Below are 25,858 nucleotides of genomic sequence, written 5' to 3'. Positions count from 1 at the left end.
TAATAGTTGTTTGGAATGGCTCTCCTTTGTGGACTGAAGGCAGCAGGGAGAATGGGAAAATGGTTGGGAAAGAGATAGGAGCAGGAAGCACCAGAGAGATATTCTGCAATGATCAATATACCAATTGTTTGGAATCAAATGACCTTGCCTGGTGTCTTAGGGTTGGGTGTGTCTGTACCTGCGCCTCCCTCCCTCCCCCAGCACTCCTCCTCGGCCACCTGTCACACATGCTCCCACGACACTCCACCCTCACCGTTCCCAACCTCTATCACTGTGTGTCAATAGAGACCCTTATCCGAATCAGGTTTATCATCACTCGTAGACGACACGAAATGAGCCGTAGTACACAGGGTAATGGCACAACCGATTAAGTTTGCTACAAAACTTCAGACGGTGTTTGAAGTTCGAGCAGATGATGGAGAGCTGGAATGACAGATAAGCCAGGCTGGGGAAAGATGGCAGATCTCTTTCCCTGAACCAGGTGGATTATCACATGTTTCATGGTCAACATTAGTAAGTTTTGTTGTGTGTCTCCACCGCCCCTCACTCGTCTTAAATTAGTGTTAACAGATTCTAAATTCCACGGGTTTGCACTTTGTCCCTGGACAGTTAGTTCAGACCTCTAGGTTAGTCACGTACCCTATCCTGAACATTCATGGTCCTTATGGTACTGATCACGTAGCACCTCAGCCTAGTGGACTAATGAAACGTTGGCCTTTCTCTCAGGCAATTAGGACATAAAGAGCTGAAAAAAGGTGATGATCTATGAATCTTCATCAATCCTTCATATGTCTTTTCATCAGACCACATCTGGTACACCATGTGCATTTGTCAAAGAAGACCAAAGCTGAATAATACCGGGGTTTAAAGGGTAAAGGTTGGACACCAGTTCGCAAAATCTGCTTGCAGTCCCTTGAATTTTGAACCCTGATATTGTATATCTGGTGATAAAGTGATAAAGAGATTGGACCAGGCCCAGAAAAAATCAAATACTGTACTCCATTTGTGTATGATCATCTCGCTGGCAAAATGTTCAAGCTGCAATTTTTATATTTGGAAGCTGTCAGTATTGTTCACAGAAGTAAATGCAGTTGGAAACATTGTGGTCAACAGTAAGATGGTGTTCTCTCAAACAGCACATCCTGTTCATTCAACAGTACCACCACGCTAAAGGTAAATCAGTCATGATTCCTTCTGCTCTCACTTTCAGACTGTCTGCCTTATCCACTCACCTTTACGAAGTCCTTCAGCAAAACCTCATAATTGAGCTCCGAGTTCGGTGGAATATTGAAGCCTGGTTTTCCATGATCTCCAAATCCATATCTGAAACAAAATAATTTCAGCTTTTTTGTTAAACTTGTAAAAGGAATGAAACAATTGTACAATGGTCCTCGCAGCTCTGCCTGAGTCTCATATTCGAGCATTCCTCTAGCTCAGTCTCACTGAGTCTCATATTCGAGCATTCCTCTAGCTCAGTCTCACTGAGTCTCATATTCGAGCATTCCTCTAGCTCAGTCTCACTGAGTCTCATATTCGAGCATTCCTCTAGCTCAGTCTCACTGAGTCTCATATTCGAGCATTCCTCTAGCTCAGTCTCACTGAGTCTCATATTCGAGCATTCCTCTAGCTGGATGTTCTGCTTTCTCATGTCCTGCAATAATGATCAGTGCATTAAATAGCTGGGTCAGAGAGGAAGGGTTCATGTGTCCTATTGTGTGCAGAATGTTGGGCACACTCTCTCACTTCTCTGAAGTAAATGTTATCCAGAGTATAACAAAATAATCCCTCACAGCTGGTAAAATGAGGATGACAAGAAATAACAAACTCCATGCCCGAGTAAAGAAGTTGTTGCTATTTATTTGCAGCGATTAGCACGATACTATTATGGACTGAAGCAGGAGTTAAAGGAGAGTAAGAAGGCCGGGAGATTTAGTGAGGAAATTCAAAAGAAACTTTGCTGTAATGAATAAGAATCCATGATTAGAAGAGATCCCAGAGAGATATAGGGGCTGAGGAATATTGTACAGACTTGGAGGACGTGTAGAATCCATGTGGGATGACTATGGACCAGTGAAAAGAAAGACATTTATTTCATTAGCAGCCAGTGTTGGCCAACGAGAAGATAGATAAGCAGTGCTAGATGCCAAAAAGAATAGGAGAAGGGTCCTGGGTGAATTCTAGGTTATGGAAGATAAAAAATGCAGGAACAGCCAAGAATGCTTTTGATAGTCAAGACTTAACAGTCATCAGCTGTATGAATGAGGGTCTCAGTAGCAGTTTTGCTGAGGTTAGGGCACAGTCAGGCTAAGATATAGAAGTTTGAACTTGGAACTTTCAACACTGAACTTTGAAATTGACATTCTTATTGACAGCCCAGGTATGTAGTACAAATCTCAAGTCAGACCATTGAACTACCTTCCTGAACACTGGTTTTACACATTAAGTAAAACACTCCTTAAAGCCCAAGCTTAGTTAAGCTTCACACACAAAATGTCGGAGGAACTCAGCAGGCCAGGCAGCATCTATGGAAAAGAGTACAGTCGATGTTTTGAGCAGAAATCCTTCGGCAGGACTGGAGAGAAAAAAATATGAGGAGTCAGAGTAACAAGGTGGGGAAAGGGGAGGAAGAAGCACCAGGTGATAGGTGAACCCCAAAGGGGAGGGGGGAGTGGGGAATTAAAGAGCTGAGAAGTTGATAGATGAAAGAGATACAGGGTTGGAGAAGGGGGAATTTGATAGGAGAGGACAGAAGGCTATGGAAGAAAGATAAGGGGGAGGAGCAATAGAGGGAGGTGTTGGGCAGGTAAGGAGACAAGGTGAGGGAGGGAAATAGGAATGGGGAATGGGGAATGTGGGGGGCATTACCAGAAGTTTTAGAAGTCAATACTCATGCCATCAGGTTGGAGGCTACCCAGACGGAATATAAGGTGTTGTTCCTCCAAAACTGAGTGTGGGCTTATCGCAGCAGTAGAGGAGATCATGTAATGGGCATGCGCCAGTCGTGCATGCAGCCTGTTACAGCCGTTCCGACAAGTATTCTTACTTTTTTCTTCTTACTTTTTAACTTACTTTATTTTTTGTATTTTTTTCACAGGAACACGTCGAAGCTGCACCCTCTCTAACATGCTGGTAGAGAGAGTTTTATTTGGGTTTTTAGCGCTGGAAATAGTTACATTCTGACACACCTCATTAGTGGGGCAAAAGCATGGTCGCATTGTCTATTCCAGGGACCAGCTGATTGAGCTTATGCCGGCCGGTTTAGCGACACCCCTGCTGAAATCTGGAGGAAAACACACAGAGGATGCAGAGGGGGATCACAAAAGCAAGGAAAGAGGACCAGGTCGAGACAACAGAGACTTATGGAGAGGAGGAGTTCGGTGGGTAATAAAATGGACGAGTTCACGGCGCTAGCCAGGCGTCAGAGAACATTTCGGGAGTGCAGTGTTATGTGTTTTACTGGAACGGGGCTACACGAGGACATACCCAATCAAATCTTTTCCATGCAACACACATCATAGTTGCTGGTGAACGCAGCAGGCCAAGCAGCATCTATAGGAAGAGGCGCAGTCGACGTTTCAGGCCGAGACCCTTCGTCAGGACTAACTGAAGGAAGAGTGAGTAAGGGATTTGAAAGTTGTGGGGGGGGAGATCCAAAATGATAGGAGAAGACAGGAGGGGGAGGGATAGAGCCGAGAGCTGGACAGGTGATAGGCAAAAGGAGATACGAGAGGATCATGGGACAGGAGGTCTGGGAAGAAAGACGGGGGGGGGGGTGACCCAGAGGATGGGCAAGAGGTATATTCAGAGGGACAGAGGGAGAAAAAGGAGAGTGAAAGAATGTGTGTATAAAAATGAGTAACAGATGGGGTATGAGGGGGAGGTGGGGCCTTAGCGGAAGTTAGAGAAGTCAATGTTCATGCCATGTTCAGTGATGGCATGAACATTGACTTCTCTAACTTCCGCTAAGGCCCCACCTCCCCCTCGTACCCCATCTGTTACTCATTTTTATGCACACATTCTTTCTCTCACTCTCCTTTTTCTCCCTCTGTCCCTCTGAATATACCTCTTCCCCATCCTCTGGGTCCCCCCCCGCTTGTCTTTCTTCCCGGACCTCCTGTCCCATGATCCTCTCGTATCCCCTTTTGCCTATCACCTGTCCAGCTCTTGGCTCTATCCCTCCCCCTCCTGTCTTCTCCTATCATTTTGGATCTCCCCCCCCCACAACTTTCAAATCCCTTACTCACTCTTCCTTCAGTTAGTCCTGACGAAGGGTCTCGGCCTGAAACGTCAACTGCACCTCTTCCTACAGATGCTGCTTGGCCTGCTGCGTTCACCAGCAACTTTGATGTGTGTTGCTTGAATTTCCAGCATCTGCAGAATTCCTGTTGTTTGCGTTTAAAATCTTTTCCATGGATGGCTTCCTGACCGGAAGTGCACTGAGAGCAGTAAGCGTAAAGGAGTTGGGGGCTTGCTGTTCTGGTTAACAACGGATGGTGCAATCCGGGTCATACTACGATCGAGGAACGTGTTTGTAGACTGGATATTGAACTTTTTGCCGTTGGACCCTGGCCATACTCCACCGAGATACAACACTAGGCATCATGGGAGGTTGTTCCTGCCTGTGGCCATCAAACTTTGCAGCTCCTCCCGTGAGGGTCAGACACCCTGAGCCAATAGGCTGGTCCTGGACTTATTTCCATCTGGCATAGTTTGCATTTTGTTGTTTGATTGTTTGTGGTTTTTGTATTGCTATACTTATGCTCTATTCTTGGTTGGTGCGGCTGTAACGAAACCCAATTTCCCTCGGGATCAATAAAGTATATCTATCTATCTATCTATGACTAACATGTTGGAATAGAAATGGAAAGTGGAATTAAAATGGGTGGTCACTTGGAGGTTCTGCTTTTTCTGGTAGACGGAGTGTAGGTGCTCGGCGAAGCCGTCTCCCAATCTGTGTCGGGTCGCACTGATATAAAGGAGGCCACACTGGAAGCACCAGATAGAGCAGATGACCCCAACAGATTCACAGGTGAAGTGTCGCCTCACCTGGAAGGACAATTTGGGGCCCTGAAAGGCAGTAAGGAAGGAGGTATAGGTGTTCCACTTGCTAGGATTAAGTGCCAGGAGGGAGATCAGTGGGGAGGGATGAATGGACAATGGAGTTGTGTAGGGAGTGATCCCTGTGGAAAGCAGTAGGCTCAGTTGGGGAGGGAAAGATGTGCTTGGTGGTGGGATCCCATTGGAGATGGTGGAAGTTATGGAGAATTACGTGCTGAATGCAGAGGCTGGTTGGGTGGTAGGTAAGGACAGGGGGAACCCTACCCCTGGTGGGGTGGCCAGATCTAGAGCGTGTGAAGTGTCACAGATGTAGGTAGGAAGGGACTGAACCAGGGGGAATAAAACAGAATTGAGGTATGTTGATATGAGTTCAATGGGGCAGGAACTAACAGAAACAATGGGGTTACCTGGACTGGCTGGTTTGTAACTTCACACACTTTCGATCTTTAAAATGATTTCAACTTTCCCGGCACAGATCATCTTATTTTCACTATGGATGTCCAGTCCCTATACACTTCCATTTCCCACCAGGAAGGTCTCAAAGCTCTCTGTTTCTTTCTGGACGCCAGACCCAACCAGTTCCCCTCCACCACCACTTTCCTCCGCCTAGCGGAACTTGTTCTCACTCTCAATAATTTCTCCTTCGGCTCCTCCCAGTTCCTTCAGATAAAAGGTTTAGCCACGGACACTTGCATGGGTCCTAGCTATGGCTGCCTGTTTGTCGGCTACGTGGAACAGTCTATGTTCCAAGCCTACACTGATGACTGTCTGGCACTTTTCCTGCGCAACGTCGATGACTGTATTGATGCTGCTTCTTGCACCTGTGCTGACTCGTCGACTTTGCCTCCAACTTCCACCCTGCCCTCAATTTCACCTGGTTCCTTTCCGACAACTCCCTTCTCTTTCTCGATCTCACCGTCTCTGTCTCTGGAGACAGCTTATCTACTGATGTCTATTACGGACCCATTGACTCTCACAGCTACCTGGACCATACCTGCCCCCACCCTGTTACTTGTAAAAAATGCCATCCCCTTCTCTCAATTCCTCTGTCTTTGCCGAATCTGCTCTTAGCATGATGCTTCCCCATCCTTTCACCTCTCTCACCTTTTCTCCTTAGCTGCCCACCACCTCCTCCTGCGTTCCTCCCCCTTTTCTTTCTTCCATGGCCTTTTGTCCTCTCCTTCCAGCTTCCTCCTTCTCCAGCTCTGTATCTCTTTCACTCATTGACTTCCCAACTTTTACTTCACCTATCACCTTGTGTTTCTTCCTCCCCTCCCCTCACATTCTTACTCTGACTCCTCATCTTTATTGTCTCCAGTCCTGATGAAGGGTCTCGGCCTGAAACGTTGATCGTACTCTTCTCCACAGATGCTGCCTGGCCTGCTGAGTTCCTCCAGCATTCTGTGTGTACTGCTCGGATTTCCAGCCTCTGCACATTTTCTCTTGTTTGCCTTTAGTTAAGCTTTTAGTGTTTATACGCCTCTCTTTCGATAGTTAAAAATTGTGAAGTGTTCAGGAATGCCTTACTGTGTTAAAAGACATATTGTAACTGAGTATTGCTCAGAGACTTGCCCACATCGACACTGCACCGACTCCAGTACAGTACACACGTGGACTTGGCACTGACTCCAGTACAGTACGTACGTAGACTTGCCACTGACTCCAGTACAGTACACACGTGGACTTGGCACTGACTCCAATACAGTACACACGCGGACTTGGCACTGACTCCAGTACAGAACACACGTGGACTTGGCACTGACTCCAATACAGTACACACGTGGACTTGCCACTGACTCCAGTACAGAACACACGTGGACTTGGCACTGACTCCAGTACAGTACACACGTGGACTCGCCACTGACTCCAGTACAGTACACACGTGGACTTGCCACTGACTCCAGTACAGAACACACGTGGACTTGGCACTGACTCCAGTACAGTACACACGTGGACTTGCCACTGACTCCAGTACAGTACACTGGTGGACTTGCCACTGACTCCAGTACAGTACACACGTGGACTTGGCACTGACTCCAGTACAGTACACACGTGGACTTGCCACTGACTCCAGTACAGTACACACGTGGACTTGGCACTGACTCCAGTACAGTACACACGTGGACTTGGCACTGACTCCAGTACAGTACACACGTGGACCTGCCACTGACTCCAGTACAGTACACACATCGACTTTCCACTGACTCCAGTACAGTACACACGTGGACTTGCCACTGACTCCAGTACAGTACACACGTGGACTTTCCACTGACTCCAGTACAGTACACACGTGGACTTGCCACTGACTCCAGTACAGTACACACGTGGACTTTCCACTGACTCCAGTACAGTACACACGTCGACTTGGCACTGACTCCAGTACAGAACACACGTGGACTTGGCACTGACTCCAGTACAGAACACACGTGGACTTGCCACTGACTCCAGTACAGAACACACGTGGACTTGGCACTGACTCCAGTACAGTACACACGTGGACTTGCCACTGACTCCAGTACAGTACACACGTGGACTTGCCACTGACTCCAGTACAGTACACACGTGGACTTGCCACTGACTCCAGTACAGTACACACGTGGACTTGCCACTGACTCCAGTACAGTACACACGTGGACTTGGCACTGACTCCAGTACAGTACACACGTGGACTTGGCACTGACTCCAGTACAGTACACACGTGGACTTGGCACTGACTCCAGTACAGTACACACGTGGACCTGCCACTGACTCCAGTACAGTACACACGTGGACTTGCCACTGACTCCAGTACAGTACACACGTGGACTTGGCACTGACTCCAGTACAGTACACACGTGGACTTGGCACTGACTCCAGTACAGTACACACGTGGACTTGGCACTGACTCCAGTACAGTACACACGTGGACCTGCCACTGACTCCAGTACAGTACACACGTGGACTTGGCACTGACTCCAGTACAGTACACACGTGGACTTGCCACTGACTCCAGTACAGTACACACATCGACTTTCCACTGACTCCAGTACAGTACACACGTGGACTTGCCACTGACTCCAGTACAGTACACACGTGGACTTTCCACTGACTCCAGTACAGTACACACGTGGACTTGCCACTGACTCCAGTACAGTACACACGTGGACTTTCCACTGACTCCAGTACAGTACACACGTCGACTTGGCACTGACTCCAGTACAGAACACACGTGGACTTGGCACTGACTCCAGTACAGAACACACGTGGACTTGCCACTGACTCCAGTACAGAACACACGTGGACTTGGCACTGACTCCAGTACAGTACACACGTGGACTTGGCACTGACTCCAGTACAGTACACACGTGGACTTGGCACTGACTCCAGTACAGTACACACGTGGACTTGGCACTGACTCCAGTACAGTACACACGTGGACTTGCCACTGACTCCAGTACAGTACACACGTGGACTTGCCACTGACTCCAGTACAGTACACACGTGGACTTGCCACTGACTCCAGTACAGTACACACGTGGACTTGCCACTGACTCCAGTACAGTACACACGTGGACTTGGCACTGACTCCAGTACAGTACACACGTGGACTTGGCACTGACTCCAGTACAGTACACACGTGGACTTGGCACTGACTCCAGTACAGTACACACGTGGACTTGGCACTGACTCCAGTACAGTACACACGTGGACCTGCCACTGACTCCAGTACAGTACACACGTGGACTTGCCACTGACTCCAGTACAGTACACACGTGGACTTGGCACTGACTCCAGTACAGTACACACGTGGACTTGGCACTGACTCCAGTACAGTACACACGTGGACTTGGCACTGACTCCAGTACAGTACACACGTGGACCTGCCACTGACTCCAGTACAGTACACACGTGGACTTGGCACTGACTCCAGTACAGTACACACGTCGACTTGCCACTGACTCCAGTAGAGTACGTATGTGGACTTGGCACTGACTCCAGTACAGTACACACGTGGACTTGGCACTGACTCCAGTACAGTACACACGTCGACTTTCCACTGACTCCAGTACAGTACACACGTGGACCTGCCACTGACTCCAGTACAGTACACACGTGGACTTGGCACTGACTCCAGTACAGAACACACGTCGACTTTCCACTGACTCCAGTACAGTACACACATGGACTTGGCACTGACTCCAGTACAGTACACACGTGGACTTGGCACTGACTCCAGTACAGTACACACGTGGACCTGCCACTGACTCCAGTACAGTACACACGTGGACTTGGCACTGACTCCAGTACAGAACACACGTCGACTTGCCACTGACTCCAGTAGAGTACGTATGTGGACTTGGCACTGACTCCAGTACAGTACACACGTGGACTTGGCACTGACTCCAGTACAGTACACACGTGGACTTGGCACTGACTCCAGTACAGTACACACGTGGACTTGGCACTGACTCCAGTACAGTACACACGTGGACTTGGCACTGACTCCAGTACATGAGTTTTTATACCATAGACCCCTACCATTAACCGAGGAGTTTGCGGACCCGGATTGGGAATCCCTGCTCCAGAAGCTCTGGTTTCCTTCCACATCCCAAAGATATGCAGGCTGATTGGTCACTGTCCACTGCCACTGCTGTATGGGAAAGTGATACAATTTGGGGGAAGATGATGGAAATATGAGGAAAATAATGGATTAATCCCCATCTATAATGCAAAGCCAGCTCCGGCAGACTGGGCAGGTGAGGTGTGCAGTGAGATCCACCGACCAGGAAGGCGGTACTGCGACGGTCCGTGGTGAGTGAAGGGCATGACGAGGCACAGGATATGTCATGGTCATCCACTGCATCTAAGGAAGACCCAAGTTTGCTTTGGCTACTCACAGCACTGGACCCGGACTTCTGAGGTTGAGAGAGTAGAATCGCTCAATTCAACGGCTTTTCCACTTTAAGAACTTGCCCACACAGATATCCTGTCATCATTGGACCCGATGACAGGAACCACAGTGGATTAAAGTAGGACACAGTGGGTTGAAGGGGCTGTTCCTGAGCTGTGTATCCTTATGTCTATGATTTTCCAATTAGTACGCTGTGCACTTACTTTGGCTTCAGGTGAAGAATGCAATGCTCTCCTCTCTGCATTTTCTCCAAGGCTTTATCAACTCCTATGGGAATATCATGATCTTCCCCTTCTCCGACCACAAGTTTAACCTCACGCTGGTCAAACAAGGCACCGCCACACCATCCTTCCACATAAACTGCAGGTAGCAAAAGAATAGATTATAGAAATAACTTTGCATCTGTTTCTTCTTGAGAATTCTTCATAATAAAAAAAATAGTCATTACATTCAATACAGGTTGTTGAGTAGATTTTATTTAATTCCACAGGGATGCCATGGATCAGCCCAGGCTCCAGTACTTAGGGTTGGACAGTTAAAGTTAGCTGAAGGATGAAAATAAATTTTTAGTCCTAACGAATCTTTATTGATTTGATTTGAAACATCAAATTCCTTTCCCTTTCCCTGCGCCCAAGGATTTCCAGAATCTGTGCTTATTATGGAGCTTTAGCATCATCAGTTTTTTGTTTGAGTTTTGAAAGGACATCTTTACAATCTGTAAAAACTTTCCAATCTCCTTGCAGGGGAGAAAGTGAGCTGGAAGGTTATTTAAGCCAAGCAATCAGGGGTATGATCAACAAAAAAGTTTGAGAGTTATGAAGGAAAATCCTGCAACCACTACCACCTGTATATTCCCCTCGGAGTCACAGATAGTCCTGACCTTCACTATTCACCACAATTCTTTTGTTCTTGCTGGGTCTAAGTCTGGATTCTCCCTCCCCAGCAGCAGCATTTCTAAGAAGGCACACAACTTTCATCTCAAGGCCAACTATGGATGGACGCTAAATGCTGACATATCCTCCAAAATGAATAAATAAAAAAGTTAAATAGATCATTGTAAATGAAACAGGTTTATAGACACTGAATACCTTCAGAAAAAATACACTAGACAACACTTTTTTTTTCAAAAATGTTGCTTCCTCAGAATTTTTCTGTGGTTATGATAGACAGATGGAAGGTGCATGCATTCTTGTATCACGTAGGAATTTGGAGAAGCAAGAAATTAACTATTGAAAATTAATTACTGAATATATGTGTTTAGTTGTACAACGGTGTTGACACATTGCAATAGTTTAACTGAGCTAAAAATGTTTTGTTGATGATTTTTATTTGACTCAGTATCTGACGCTTCTCGCTTTAAGTGTCCAACAATAATCAGACAGCATTGATGGATTCCAGTTGCCCTGATACCGTTTCTCCATGCCCGTAATGTCCAGGTGGAATTTTTCACCGTGCTCGTCACTGACAGCGCCAAGATTTGCAGGGAAGAAGTCTAAATGGGAATGCAAATGCAGAAAATGAATCTTCAGTGACTTGTTTCAATTCATGGTTTTGTATGCTTAAAACATTGTATGCCTCACATAGTTTGGTGCTCTGTAGTCGCCAAGAAAATCTTCAACAACGTCCTTGAATACCTTCCATGCAGTTTTTTCCAATCTAACTAGAAGTTCTTCAAATTGCCTGACATTAATGACCAATTAGATTTGTGGACCAACAAAAATGTCTTCTTTAATGTTTGCACCAATTATTATTAAATTATTAAATTCTTTAATGTTGGTATCAATTATTATTAAATTACTCCCAGTGCAAGGGCTCTGGGTTCTAATGCTAGCCCTGTTTCATCTGCATTTTGAATGGTCATGGGCCAGACATTCCTGGGAATCAGTGAGCATAAATATACGTAGATCCGCTATACCGTGATAGTTGTCAATGTTACAGCACAACAGGTTGTTGTTGGTTTCAAAGGACAGATTTTAACAGGTTTTTCCATTTGCAATTAGACTATAACTAATGTGGTCCAAGTACTGCAAATATTATTCCCTCATCCACTATTCACATTATGGAACAGGCATTAAAGCAGACCTACCCATACTCTCAATGCCACATTCACTCATTCACTATCCATTCAAAACATCATCTCCCGTGGGTGAATCCTGAAGCTGAGTTAGACACATTGGTGAGAGTATTGTGGGAATTTCCTCAGACAGGATTTCACAGTTTAAAAAAAATTAATCTGGATTATCTTCAGAACCTACTCATTCTGAGCACAAAACAGAGACTGCAAATTTGGTTTACAAGTCATGAGGCCTCAGCATGGCTAAAGTAAGTCAAAAGCAAACTGAGACAGCAGTAAATTTGTAGTGTGCCTCCCTGTACCTTGATTCAGAATTGATAGTTAATTATCACCCACAGTCTAGATTGCAATGAAGGAATCCCACTGATGAGTTATGGATTTCAGTCTGGTGATAGAAGAGAATTTTGGAAGTGGAGTTGATATCCACGTATAACTTAAAGAATTCTCAATTCTATAATTCTGTATATCAATCTCTAAATAAATAAAATTATATAAATAAAAGTCAACAAATGTATTGCGTGACCAAGGGCTCGCCCTGCTGGCAGATGGCACTGTTTTAATTGGTGGAAAATGAGTTTGTGTGAGGATGAAGTACGCAATGAACCATAGCCAGACATTCAGTGCACTTCCTCAAAAAAATGTCCAGAGCTAGACAAAAGCTCCCTTCCCCGTACCTAAAATCAGCCCTCAGAACCTCAGTCCTTCAAAAGTGTCACAGCTCAGAACCTCAGAGTCCTTCAAAGTGCAAAGCATCTCTTTTGTAGAGTTGTTACTATTGTTATGCTGAAATAATGGTGTCCAATCTATATAGAGTTAGGAACCAGCGCATTGGCTTGGAAATTCTGCTGTCTCATGTGGAGTTTATGTGTGCCACGCAATGGAATTGCGTTTCATTAACACCAAAGATCAAGTTCTTACAGTGCTGGGCAATTTTCCTTCCAGGTGCTCTGTGTGAATGTGGTTTTAATGTGGAACGGTGCCTGGAAAGGCAGAATGGTTTCCTTCTGTATACGCTGCAGAGGGTGTGGGCTATTCCTGAAAGAACAAGTTTGCTTAAAGAACATGAACTCTGCTGTTTTGAAACATGAAGGGATATGCCAAAATAACATTCTCATGGCAGCTCTCTCTCAATCATCCTGAACAATCACAACTTCTGCCAAATCACAATCCACCCTCTGACCCACATCAGGTGATGCCTGAGCCAGTCTTCAAAATCTAGGCTGGAATCTAGCCAAATGACTGAAGCTGATCAGGACCAAAACTACTGTGGGGGCGGGTCTGATAGAATATTCAGGGTTGGGACAGTGTAGGCCACGCTAGCTTGACTCAGCACAGCTCAATATGTTTAATGCAGGTATGTCCTACAGGTGTGCAGCTAAGCTAGTCTTTCCCTCTGCTTTAGTGCAGCTTCTGGGATGGGTCAGGTCAGGTTTGGAGATAATGTTAGGTCTTGGGAGCAGATCTTCCAGGAAGACCACATCCTTGTCATGGTCTGGAGGCTTGCATGCTTCAAAGACCTGGAGAGCTATGTTGACTGGAGACGGGGCTTTATGCTTTGGCTCTTGGTAGGATCACCTATGCCAAACAGGTCAAAGGGTAGAGGCCAGACTAGGAGTGGTTCACCAGTCCTCCAGGTTTGGGGGTTCTGCTCAGGGCTAACAACCTGACTGCTCAAAAACATTGTCACAGAAACAGCAATGAAGATTCCTTCTCTATCTGAATGTGACAGTATTCCTGAGTCTCCACCTGTGACATACATGACTGACTGCAGTGAAAACTGAGAGGAAGCTGCTGACATAATGGAGGAAGCCCTGAACACTGTAAGTAATGGAAGATTTCAATGCTGCCCTAATCCCCAGCAATGTAACGGGCAGGAAGTAAGTAAGGTGGGAACAGATGGGTTTGATTTAAAGTTCAAACTAAATTTATTATCAAAGTACACATATGTCACCGTATGAAACCCAGAGATTCATTTTCTTGTGGGCATACTCAATAAATCTGTAACTATAATAGAATTAGTAAAACACCACACCAACTTGGATACTCAACCAGTGTGCAAAAGGCAAGAAATAATTATAATAAATAAATAATCAATAAATATCAAGAACGTGAGAGGAAGAGTCTTGAAAGTGAGTCCATAGGTTGCGGGAAAATTTCAAAGATGGGGCGAATGAAGTTATCCGCTTTGATTCAAGAACCTGATGGCCAAAGGATTAATAACTTCTCCTGAACCTGACAGCGTGAGTCCTGAGGCTCCTGTACCTTCTTCTTGATGGCAGCAGTGAGACTCATTGGCCCTTTCTTCTTCAAAGGATGGTGGAATATTTTGATATTCTTGAATATTTTAAGGCATAAATAGAGGGACACTGGATAAGCAGTGGAGTTCAGGGGCACCACAGTTAGACCAGTCTGTAGAGATGAGGGTACCATTAGCCATGATCTTAGTGAATGCTGGAGTAGTTAGACCAGTTTTTTGCTCTGTTCTTTATCATGAAGAAAACACAACTTGGAAAGGTGTTCCCACTGACACAGATGCACATCAGTCTGCAGTGCCCACCTGCCACGGAAGGCATCAAGCAGAGCAGTAGACAAACCGTGGCCCCCTCCAGAAACAGAACGTTGCGGTGAGTTTGGAGCTGGACCTCTGAATACCAGAGCCAAGTGCAATCTGATGAGGAGGTTCCTCGGGCACCACTTCTTCACACCAGGGAGCTGAAGGTCAGGCGTGTGCAACAAAGCTTAGAAAATAATCCCTTCAAGTTCTCAGCATCTCATAAGAAAAAGCACTGAGCCCTCCAGGCCACAAAAATCTCTAATGCCCTGGAAGCCCACAAAGCTCTTCAGGGTGTGTGGATGGAAGTTTACAGATCAGCCACGAAGACAGTGAATGGCAGAACTGGCTAGAGGCAGTGTATGGGCCACATCCCTTCATTTCAATTGTAGATAATCGGTTTGTCCTGCAGACTGAATCCACAGATTCAGCATTTTAGAAAGCTGTGGATTCAAATGCAGTGTAGCACAAAAAAAGACCCTGAAAACTAACAGAAGTGTGAGGGTAACTGCAACGCATTAACACCCTCCCACTTCCCCACCTTCCTTGACATATCTCCAGGTCCTTGTGCAGTTAACCTAAACTTCACCAATGTAAATGCATCCTTAGATGGAGACCAAGTTTAAGTTACATCATCTGAGAGTGTTACAGCCAACAACTTTGGCATGAATATAGGAAAATAAACTGAGGTCAGAAAAAGTTGGAAGAAAAAGCATGTTTTTTTACATTCTGGCTGCTTCAAAATATCCTGCCAATGGGATCTCCTCAAGTGGGAACATCTGCCCCATAACTGCAGTAACTAACTAGGCATTTCCCAACCATAGGCAGCACTTTAATTCTAAACTTTTATTAAGGCTTTAAAATTAATTCTTCTGCTACTTTAATGGCATCTGGGAGGTCCTTCTGCAAAGCACCAGTGAATGGCCACTAAGGTACAGCAGGGCCTGTGGCACATGATTCAGACAACAGGTAATGGAAAGATGCTGGTAATATTGTCAGCTCAGGCTGAGGCATTGAAGTGAGCAGCCTTGGCCTACATCAAGGTTATCTCAGAAATGACAGCTCGACTGCTCGAACCTCACGGCATCACAATCACTCACAAACCAACGGCGACTTTAAGGAAGCTCGTCTGAAGAACCAAGGTACCGGTAAAGACAACCGACAAAAGCAATGTGGTGCACAGGGTCACCTGCAGAAATTGCAACAAGAACCGTATCGGCCAGACAGGTCATAAAATCTCAACTCATTTACAGCAACGCAAACTGGTGGCACAGAGACATGATCCGTTGTCACCGATCTCTGTACACGAAGACCAAGAAGGACATCGCTTTCACTGGGGCACCTCAGCGGTTCTGGCACAGGCCAACATGAAGCAGGCACGGGAATTTTTAGAAGTGTGTTTCTCTTCTGATAGCTCCGTAAACAAACATATCAAAATAGATGCCATCTACAAACCCCTAAGAGCCAAAGAAATGCAAGCCAATAGGATTCAAGGTCAACTGAAGGGGTAGCCAATCAGGCTCAAGGCAAGTGAACAGGGGTCTATATAAACATGAGCACTCCCAGAGAGGAACAAGGCACTGAGGATGTCACCTTGACTGCTGATGAAACGCCTGCACTCTAAATGCCAAACTTGGCGAACACTGCAACTTCAAAGGTAGTGTAATGATTCGTGTAGTTACTTACTCCACCTGCAATCATGGATCAGAGTTCAATTCTTGCTGCTGCCTGCAAGGAGCTTGTAGGCTCCCCTGTGACCGCATGGCTAATCTTTTTAAGAGATTAAAGCTAATCTCTATAAGATGTCCTCTTGCATACTTTTCTGTGAGCACTTGGGAGTCTGCATGAAAATACACCAACTCCAGCACATGGATCATCAAAGCAGAGAAGGCGATGGACAAAAATTGAACTAGTTGAGGTAAGTGCAATGGTCAGAATAGACATACTGGGCCGAGTGGCCTGTTTCTGAGCTGCAAAATGCTCTGAGACTATGCATTGGCACGCTGCTTCAGGGGGTCACCCAGGAGTGAAGGCCAGTGCTCAGAGACCCCAACAGCTTCTTGTAGGAAGGACAGAAATTCGAACCTTGGAGGGGTCAGGAGGGGGTGGGTGCAGACCGAGGGGTGGAGTGAAGTGAAACAGCTCTATTTCTATCTTTCAGATCTCTTTTTTATTCCTTTTCAAGGTTCTTTTGAAGACCCTGAGCTGGAGTTACACTCTGACTTCGGTACTTTGCGGGAATGGGACCCACTCTCAGGGCCTCACGACCGGCCGCTTTTTGATATGTCAAGGACGTGGCTGGAGGACTAGTGCACCTTCAGGGTTCCAGATTTTCATCGCGCTGGGGATGGGCTGTGCCCCTGACTGAAGTGACGGAACATTAGGTGCAGCAGGCTAGTACTGTAGGTTGTGTGTCCAGGGGGCCGCACCTTTCTGGTGCCGACTCTTTGAGCTCAGAGCTCGGTAAAAACGAAGGAACAGACTTTTAACATCATAAATCAGTGAGTTGTTTGTTATGTCTCCCCTCTCACTGTGATATGGGGACATTTCTTTTTCTTTTATTAGGAAGAGAGAAAGCCTGTGGTATGTCGAACTACCGGGTGAATGAGTAGTCTTTGGGGTACTGCAAGTCTGTGTCTTTATTGATGCTTTGCTGCATGATGGAGTGCTCAGTGGAGGGCAAGCAGAGCCAGGAATGTCCAGTAGACTCACAAAGTCAGTGAGTGCATTTGTAGCTGTTCTTTCCACGCCTGCTCACTCACTGGGGTCAGTAGTTTCAAAGTTCAAACTAAATTTATTATCAAGGTACATATGTGTCACCATATACAACCCTGAAATTCCTTTCCTTCTGGGTATACTCAATACATCTGTAAAATAATAACCATAACAGAATTAAGGAAAGACCACCCAACTTGGGCATTCAACCAGAGTGCAGAAGACTACAAACTGTGTGAATACATAAAAAAGAGGAAATAATAACAATAATAATAACATTTCAACAATGGGGCAAGTGAAGTTTTGTGAAGTTGCCCCCTTTGGTTGAAGAGCTGATGGTTGAAAGGGATGTGGGGGTTCGTGATGGTCTCTCCACGTTTTGATGGTAAAAGTGAGCATGGAATGTGTGAAGCTCATCTGGAAGCAAAGTCCTGCTCTTGCCTTTGTCGCTTGATTTAACTTTGTAAGAGGTGATAGTTTTCAAACCCTGCCACAACTATCGAGTATCCTTTGTTGAGTCCAGTTCTGTGACCCTCTCTCATTTTGACTGAAGAAGAGCTCACCTTACGATAAGTTCTCAGGAATGCAACGTAGTAACTCCGAGACCACCTATAAAATATGGTGAAAAGTGCTGCTGTATAAAGGCAAGTATTCATTAAAGTTCTTGTCTGCCTATGCCACTTTCAGTGATGAGGAAATGGGCACTGTTCCCTTTAATAGGAAGCCAGTGCTGGAAGACCAAATCTGGAAGGTCCTTTCCCACGAGTGAGGGTGAAGACATCAGATAGTGGGATGTGGAGGAGGGGTTCCATTGGTGTGTTGCGAGGGGGATCCTGCTTGGTCAAACAAAATACTTTGAGCCATAGAGTCACAGAGAAGTACAGCACAAAAACTGACCCTTTGGCCCATTTAGTCCATGCTAAACCCGTTTAAACTGCCAACCATAGCCCCCCATAACCCTGCTATCCATGTACCTATTCAAACTTTGCTTAAACATTGAAATCGGGCTCACATGCTCTACTTGTGCTGGCAACTCATTCCACAGTCTCACAACTCTCTGAGTGAAGAGGTTGCCCCTCATGTTCCCTTAAACTTTTCACCTTTCACCCTTATCCCATGACCTCTGGTTGTAGCTCCACCCAACCTCAGTGGAAAAATCCTTTTTGCATTTACCCGATTTATACGCCTCATAATTTTGTATACCTCTATCAAATCTCCTCTCAGTCTTCTATGTTCTAAGGTACAGCACCTATAAAAAGTATTAGACCATAAGACCACAAGATATAGGAGTAGAAGCAGGCCATTCAGCCCATCGAGTCTGCTCCACCATTCAATCATGGGCTGATCCAATTCTTCCAGTCATCCCCACTTCTTTGCTTTCACCCCATACCCTTTGATGCCCTAGCTAATCAAGAACCTATCTATCTCTGCCTTAAATACACCCAATGACTTGACCTCCACATCCACTTGTGGCAACAAATTCCACAGATTTACCACCTTCTGACTAAAGTAATTTCTCCGCATCTCTGTTCTAAAATCCTGAAGTCGTGCCCTCTTGTCCTAGAATCCCCTACCATGGGAAATAACCTTGCCATATCTAATCTGTTCAGGCCTTTTAACATTCGGAATGTTTCTATGAGATACCTGAACTCCAGGGAATACAGCCCAAGAGCTGGCAGACGTTCCTCATACGGTAACCCTTTCATTCCTGGAATCATTCTCATGAATCTTCTCTGAACCCTCTCCATTCACCTCCCCTTGGAGTTTTTAATATTTTATAACATTGAATCACAATAGATTTAATTTGGTGTTTGTGACACTGATCAACAGAAAAATACTCTTTTTTTGTCATAGTGAAAACAGATCTCTACGAAGTGATCTAAATTAATTACAAATATAAAACACCAAATAATTGAGTGCATATGTATTCACTACCTCCACCCTGCTTTAATGTGACACACCAAATCATCACTGGTGCAGCCAATTGGTTTTCGAAGTCACATAATTAGTTAAATGGAGATTACCAGTAGGCCCTGGAAGGCTTGTTGAAGGTAGAGGGGAAAATGAATGCAGCAAAATACAGGCAAATCCTGGAGGAAAACCTGATGCAATCTGCAAAAAAACTGTGACTTGGGAGAAAATTTGTTTTCCAGCAAGACAATGACCCTAAGCATAATACCAAAGCTACACAGGAATGGCTTAACAACAACAAAGTTAATGTCCTGGAGTGGCCAAGTCAGAGTCATGACCTCAATTCAATTGACAATTTGTGGCTGGACTTAAAAAGGTCTGTTCCCTCATGATCTCCATGCAATCTGACAGAGCTTGAGCAGTTCTGTAAAGAAGAATGGGGAAAAATTCCAGTGTCCAGATGTGCAAAGCTGATAGAGACCTATCCACACAGACTGTAATTGTTGCCAAAGGTGCATCTACTACATACTGACTCTAAGGGGGTGAATAATTATGCTATTAACTATTTTGTGTTTTATGTTTGTAATTAATTTAGATCACTTTGTAGAAATCTGTTTTCATTTTGACACAAAAGAGTCTATCTCTGTTGATCAGTGTCAAAAGAAATCAGATTTAATCGACTGTAATTCAATGTTGTATAGCAATAAAACTTCCGGGACGGGGTTTAATACTTTTAATGGGTACTTTATGTAGTAAGTTTCAGTAGTTTGAGCATCACGGAACAGAGCATTACACTCAACAGATCACTTCTTGCTACAACAGACTATACAGAGCTGAATGTAGCAAAGAAGAAATTAGAACACAGCTTTTATTTGTACGAGTTCTCTTATCCTCATTTTAGCAAGTTTAAGTTTGCCTGGAGGAACTTGTCTTGGCCAGAACATACTGTACTGCGGGAGATTGGCAGGGAGTCTGGAATAAAGCTCCTAAGCAGAACATTCTGTACATTCTGACTTAAATCATCCACTCCTGTGGAGTAAGCAAAATAATATCCTCCAAAGAAACAACGAAAATCCTGTATTAGCTTCCATTGTTTAGACCCCTTAATCTTAATTTAAAAACAGGTTATCAGTCATTCCAGTGGCTCAGATTTATGATTCCGAAGTGTAATTACAGCTGGCCTATTGCTAGCCTTGTGTTTGACGAGGGACTCTCTTTCAGCAACACTTTGGTTATGCAATCATGCAACTGGACACGGACGTGGATGATTGGTGCGAGGGAGGAATTTGTTAATGGCATACCACGTTCACCCATTCTCACACCGAGACTTTCTCAGCTTGCAGGCAATACAAACATGATCTCCCTGTAAAGCAGTGCCATGAGTCATATTGCACGGCTGTCCCTCGTTCTCCTCCCACTCACCCAGCTGTAAGAGCTGGTCAACATCTCGGCAGGCAATTGAATGGCAAACCAAACAGGCGCCACCTCGTACCGAGAATTAAACTGGGGGAGGAGGTCGATGAGCGTTGAGGAGGAGGGGGCAGGGAGAAGGGAAGGTGAGAGTCGGCTCGTGTAAGGCGATGATAGCAGGAAACTTCTTCCGTTGTGACATCACAAATTGGCCTTGAATTTAACAGAGAACATGGAGCAGTTCAGCACAGGAACAGGCCCCTCGGGCTGCAGTGTCGGTGCTGGGTGAGATTAAATTAACTCGCTGTTCAACACATAGAAACATAGAAAACTACAGCACAATACAGGCCCTTTGGCCCACAAAACTGTGCCGAACATGTCCTTACCTGAGAAATTACCTAGGGTTACCCATGGCCCTCTAATCTTCTGAGCTCTTAAAAGACCCTGTCGTATCCGCCTCCACCACCGTTGCCGGCAGCCCATTCCACCCACTGACCACTCGCTGCGTTAAAAACTTGACATCTCCTTTGTACCTACTTCCAAGCATCTTAAAACTGTGCCCTCTCGTGCTAGCCATTTCAGCCCTAGGAAAAAGCCTCTGACTATCCACACCATCTATGCCTCTCATCATCTTATATGCATCAATTAGGTCACTGCTCATCCTCAGTCGCTCCAAGGAAAAAAGGCCGAGTTCACTCAACTTATTCTCATAAGGTATGCTCCCCAATCCAGACAACATCTTTGTAAATCTCCTCTGCTTTTCTATGATTTCCACATCCTTCCTGTAGTGAGGCAACCAGAACTGAGCACAGTACTCCAAGTGGGGTCTGACCAAGATCCTATATAGCTGCAACATTACTTCTCAGCTCCTAAACTCAATCCCACGATTGATGAAGGCCAATACACCGTATGCCTTCTTAACCACAAAGACAACCTGCGCAGCAGCTTTGAGTGACCTATGGACTCAGACAACAAGATCCCTCTGATCCTCCTCACTTCCAAGAGTCTTATCATTAATACCATATTCTGCCATAATATTTGACCTATCAAAATGAACCACCTCACACTTATCTGGGTTGAATTCCATCTGCCACTTCTCAGCCCAGTTTTGCATCCTCTCAATATCCTGCTGTAACCTCTGATAGCCCTCCACACAATCCACAACACCCCCAACCTTTGTGTCAACTACATGTGCTCAAACCCCCCCCCATTTACTGCATATTCAAGTGTGCATCTAAAAGCCTCTTAAACGTCATTATCATATTGCACATGCAGAATACAAGGAACAAACTTACAGCCACCTGTTACTACACCAAAACCAGCTGCTACAGTGATGGTAGAGGTGGGAATGAGAGAGCTGTCAATGTCCCAGGGAGGAATCTGGGCACATTGGTGGACACCAAGGTTTACACGAGGGATGTTCTTCATAGAAGGGGCTATGGTGATATGCCAGAAGTCCTGCTAGGAGCTCCTGGCATGAGGTTCCTATGGAGGTACCTGTAAGGAATAATACCAGGTGAGTGATATGCCAGAAGTCCTGCTAGGAGCTCCTGGCATGAGGTTCCCATGGAGGTACCTGGAAGGAATAATACCAGGCGAGTGTAGTCTATAGGTATCTGGTCTTTGACACCAATTCCCCACTGACAATTTTTACTGTTCTTGTTGGGGCCCTTCGTTGGCCAGGGTCGGCCATGGATTTTGAATCCCAATTGTCTATATGATGCCGAAGCCAGGGCAGTACGGTGTGGGGAGCAAGCTGTTGTCCAAGCAGCAGGCTACCCCTCACTCCACAGCTGATGAATCCAAAGGAACGGCAGAGACTGATAATGTTTGGTACTGGCGGTGTCGCTAGAGTTGCCAGTCAGCATCGAACTCAATGTAGGACTGTCTTATGGGACTCCAGCTCCGGATTTTTCCTCAGGTTTTACTCCCAAAGCTTCCCCATGAGCAGGAATAGCTGCAGGGCAGTGGAGATCGGAGTTTTCCTTCTCCTACATGAGCTGCCAATCACAGATGATGAACCCCATCTTCTCTTGTACACTGAAGAGCATGTAAGTGAAGCCATCCTTCCTTGTGTATGGAACATTGGCAAAGTATATAACAGCAAGCAACAAGTGACAATAAGCTGCATTGATCATCATCCGTACTCTGGAATTATTTGAGGCTCAGACTCTGTGAGTGAAGCTGTCCAGACTTTATGTGAGCTGGATACAACTTCACGGACTGCAATGAAGACATTTACAGGGAACATTACCTGCAGATTCAATGCTCCTTGGAGAGGTCTGATTATGAGGATGAGTGGTTGGGTGTTTCTAAGCCTCCTCTGAAATGGTTCCCCAATGACTGATGCCCTCAATATCTGTAGTCCACCTCGATGTTTCCTAACGTGATAGGTATGTGTCACCCGGACATGGCCCAAGTGTGGAGTGACAGACACTGAAGCAGGTTGATAGTTCACAGACTTTAATGTGAACAATGTTAAAGGGAAGACAGAACAATAAACGCCAGGCCAAACGGGGGTGTTAACTAAAACTCTCAAATGGAAAACGAAGCCTACACTGCAGCTGAAAAGAACAAATGAGAATAAAACAAATACTGCGAGTCTTCAGAGTCAGTTGACTCGACAGTCTAATTCCTCAGGCAAGGCGGAATGCAAAACAGGCAGCGAAGTGTTACTGTGTCCAAGTCTTGACAAATACTACGACGGAATGAATGGAGTTAAATGCTATCACAATGAAATAATAAACAGTTGACACTGTCATAAGGTGATGGCTGGGAACGGACCCAAGTGTAAGACACAGACACTGAAGTACTAGGGATAGGACTAGGATACAGGGTGAGGGCTAGGACATGGACACGAAAACCGGGAACCTGGAACAGGACTGGACAAGAGAGCTAGGAGCCAGAGCTTGGACTCCAAGCCAGAGACTGGACAAGGACCCAGAACCTAGGTCTTGCCTCTGGCTCGTACCCCAGAACTAGGCAAGGATGACACTTGGCTGGCAGGCAGGATGAGGCTGGAGTCTTCAGAGTTGAGGTGAGGCTGGAGACCAGAGACTTGAGGCGAGGCTGGAGACCAGAGACTTGAGACTAGAGGCTTGAGGCTAGGGGTCTTGAAGCTTGGCTTGGGGCAAGGCTCGAGGCTAGGGGTCTTGAAGCTCCTCCTGGGCAGGGTGCAGTACTCCACCCAACGGAGGCAAGGGACAGGAAGGGACAGAACCAACCGCAGGGTAACGGCAATATGGCCTGGCTTACCCGACGGAGGCAAGGGACAGGAAGGGACAGAACAAACCGCAGGGTAACGGCAAGATGGCCTGGCTTACCCGACGGAGGCAAGGGACAGAACCAACCGCAGGGTATCGGCAATATGGCCTGGCTTACCCCATGGAGGCAAGGGACAGGAAGGGACAGAACAAACCGCAGGGTAATGGCAAGACGGCCTGGCTTACCTGGTGGAGGCAAGGGACGGGAAGGGAGCTAGGTACAGGGTGGCCCCAAGACAAGACTGCAGGCAAAGCGAGGCAAGAGTTACCGGCAAGACAAGGCAGGGCTTCAGGCAGTGCAAGGCGAGACAAGAACTTCAGGCGAGGTGAGAGTTACCAGCAAGACAAGGCAAGGCTTTAGGTGAGGAGACAGAAGGCAGGGGAAGGGATACAAGGAGTAAGGACAAGAACAATCCAGCAGCCATGCCCTGGTCTCTGAAGGTATTTATGCTGCCAGCCCCAACGAGCATCAGCTGCCTCAATTAGTGCTCAACAGGAACAGAAACAGGGTAGACAGGAAAACCTGGAGCAAGGGTTGATGGACCGGACCGTGAACTGAAATGCAGTCTTCACGGACCGGAGCATGACAGACACTGCATATTTACGACCGCAATTGCCGTATCTACTGCGCTGCCTAATCCGTGGTTGTGACAGTATGTGTAGGTAAATTCCTATTGGAAGTCTGTTTTAAGTGCCGTAAATTGTTGAAAGATGAAGGAGGCTCGAGATGAATTGTCCTATGATTAGGCTAGGATTAAATTGGGGGATTGCGATAAATAAATAAATAGATAGATAGATAGATAGGATATTTCTCCTCATAATTGAAACATTCTTTCTCAGGCAATATCCTGGTGAATCTCCTTTGCACTTTCTCCAGCACTGTCACATCCTTTCTAGCAGGGTGACCAGAACTATATGCAGTACTCCAATGTTTTATGAAGATGGAGCATGACTCCCCTGCTCTTGATTCAATATCCTAACTAACAATGGCCAATATCTCAGATGCCTCTTAGCCACATTACCTTCTTGCACTTCTGCCTTCAAAGATCTTTGGACTTGCACACCAAGGTCTCCGTGCCCTTCATTACTCCCTGCAACCTTACCTTTTAAATATCATGCTCTATGCCCTAGCTGGATTAGTGCACCCAAAATGAATCTCAGGATTAAACTTCCTCACTCATTTCTCAGCCTATTTAATCAACTCATCGATATCACCCTGTAGCCTAAAGCTGCCCTCTACACTGTCAATAACTCCACCAATCTTCATGTCATCTGCGAGTTTGCACGTCTCCTGCACCCACATCTGAATCATTTACATAGAACCTTCAAAGGCCCCAGCACTCCCGCAGCCAGGCTCAAGACCCAAGACCCCAAACCGCGAGGATCCCGCAGCCAGGTTCAAGACCTAAGACCCCAAGCCTTGAGGATCCTGCAGCCAGGCTCAAGACCCAAGACTGCAAGCCTCAAGGATCCCAAGCCAAGCTCAAGACCCAAGACCCCAAGCCTCAAGCCATGTCATGTCCTTGCCTGGTTCTGGGGTTCGAGCCCGAGGCAAGACCCAGGTTCTGGGTCCTTGTCCAGTCTCGGGCTCAGAGTCCGAGCCTTGTCTTGTCTCCAAGCTCAGGCCTCTAGACCCCAGCCACGTCCTGTCCTGAAGCCATGTCATATCCTTGCCTGGTTCCGGGATCCGAGCCTGAGGCAAGACCCAGGTTCTGGGTCCTTGTCCAGTCTCGAGCTCGGAGTCCAAGCCTTGTCTCCTAGTCCATGGCTCCTAGTCCTGGTCCCGCTTTCCCTAGCCTAATTCTGCGCTCTTGTCCCTGCTCCTTGCCTGAATCCTGTCACGTCCCTACTCTAGTCAAGTTCTGTTCCTTGTACTTCAGTGCCTGAGTCTCGCATTTGGGTCCATTTCCAGCGCCCCCCTATGACATACCATTGGTGGATTTTCCAGATTGCTGGATGTTATTAATCCCAACCACATATTTCAG

The 25,858-nt window shown here is 46.1% G+C and overlaps 1 protein-coding gene and 1 long non-coding RNA gene across 4 annotated transcripts in view; both read right to left on the bottom strand.

The window, feature by feature from the left end:
- LOC134344220 (peptidyl-prolyl cis-trans isomerase FKBP5-like) overlaps window positions 1-25,858 on the bottom strand; it is a 130,676-nt gene that overhangs the window by 10,286 nt on the left and 94,532 nt on the right. For all 3 annotated transcript variants that reach the window (XM_063043653.1, XM_063043655.1, XM_063043654.1), the window contains 2 exons: window positions 10,153-10,309; window positions 1,233-1,323 (listed from right to left, as the gene is read on the bottom strand). In XM_063043653.1, coding sequence (XP_062899723.1) covers window positions 1,233-1,323; window positions 10,153-10,309 — 248 coding nt within the window. The remainder of the gene's footprint in view (window positions 1-1,232; window positions 1,324-10,152; window positions 10,310-25,858) is intronic.
- LOC134344221 (uncharacterized) lies at window positions 10,319-17,889 on the bottom strand. Its single transcript, XR_010017397.1, has 3 exons — window positions 17,853-17,889; window positions 11,360-11,441; window positions 10,319-10,494 (listed from the first exon to the last, which is right to left on the bottom strand). It is a non-coding gene; the product is annotated as an uncharacterized LOC134344221 (long non-coding RNA).

Source organism: Mobula hypostoma, chromosome 3 (assembly GCF_963921235.1).
Source record: "Mobula hypostoma chromosome 3, sMobHyp1.1, whole genome shotgun sequence".
Lineage (NCBI taxonomy): Eukaryota > Metazoa > Chordata > Chondrichthyes > Myliobatiformes > Myliobatidae > Mobula > Mobula hypostoma.
The sequence above is the reverse complement of the archived record's forward strand: the minus strand, read 5'-3'. Positions and strand labels throughout refer to the sequence as shown.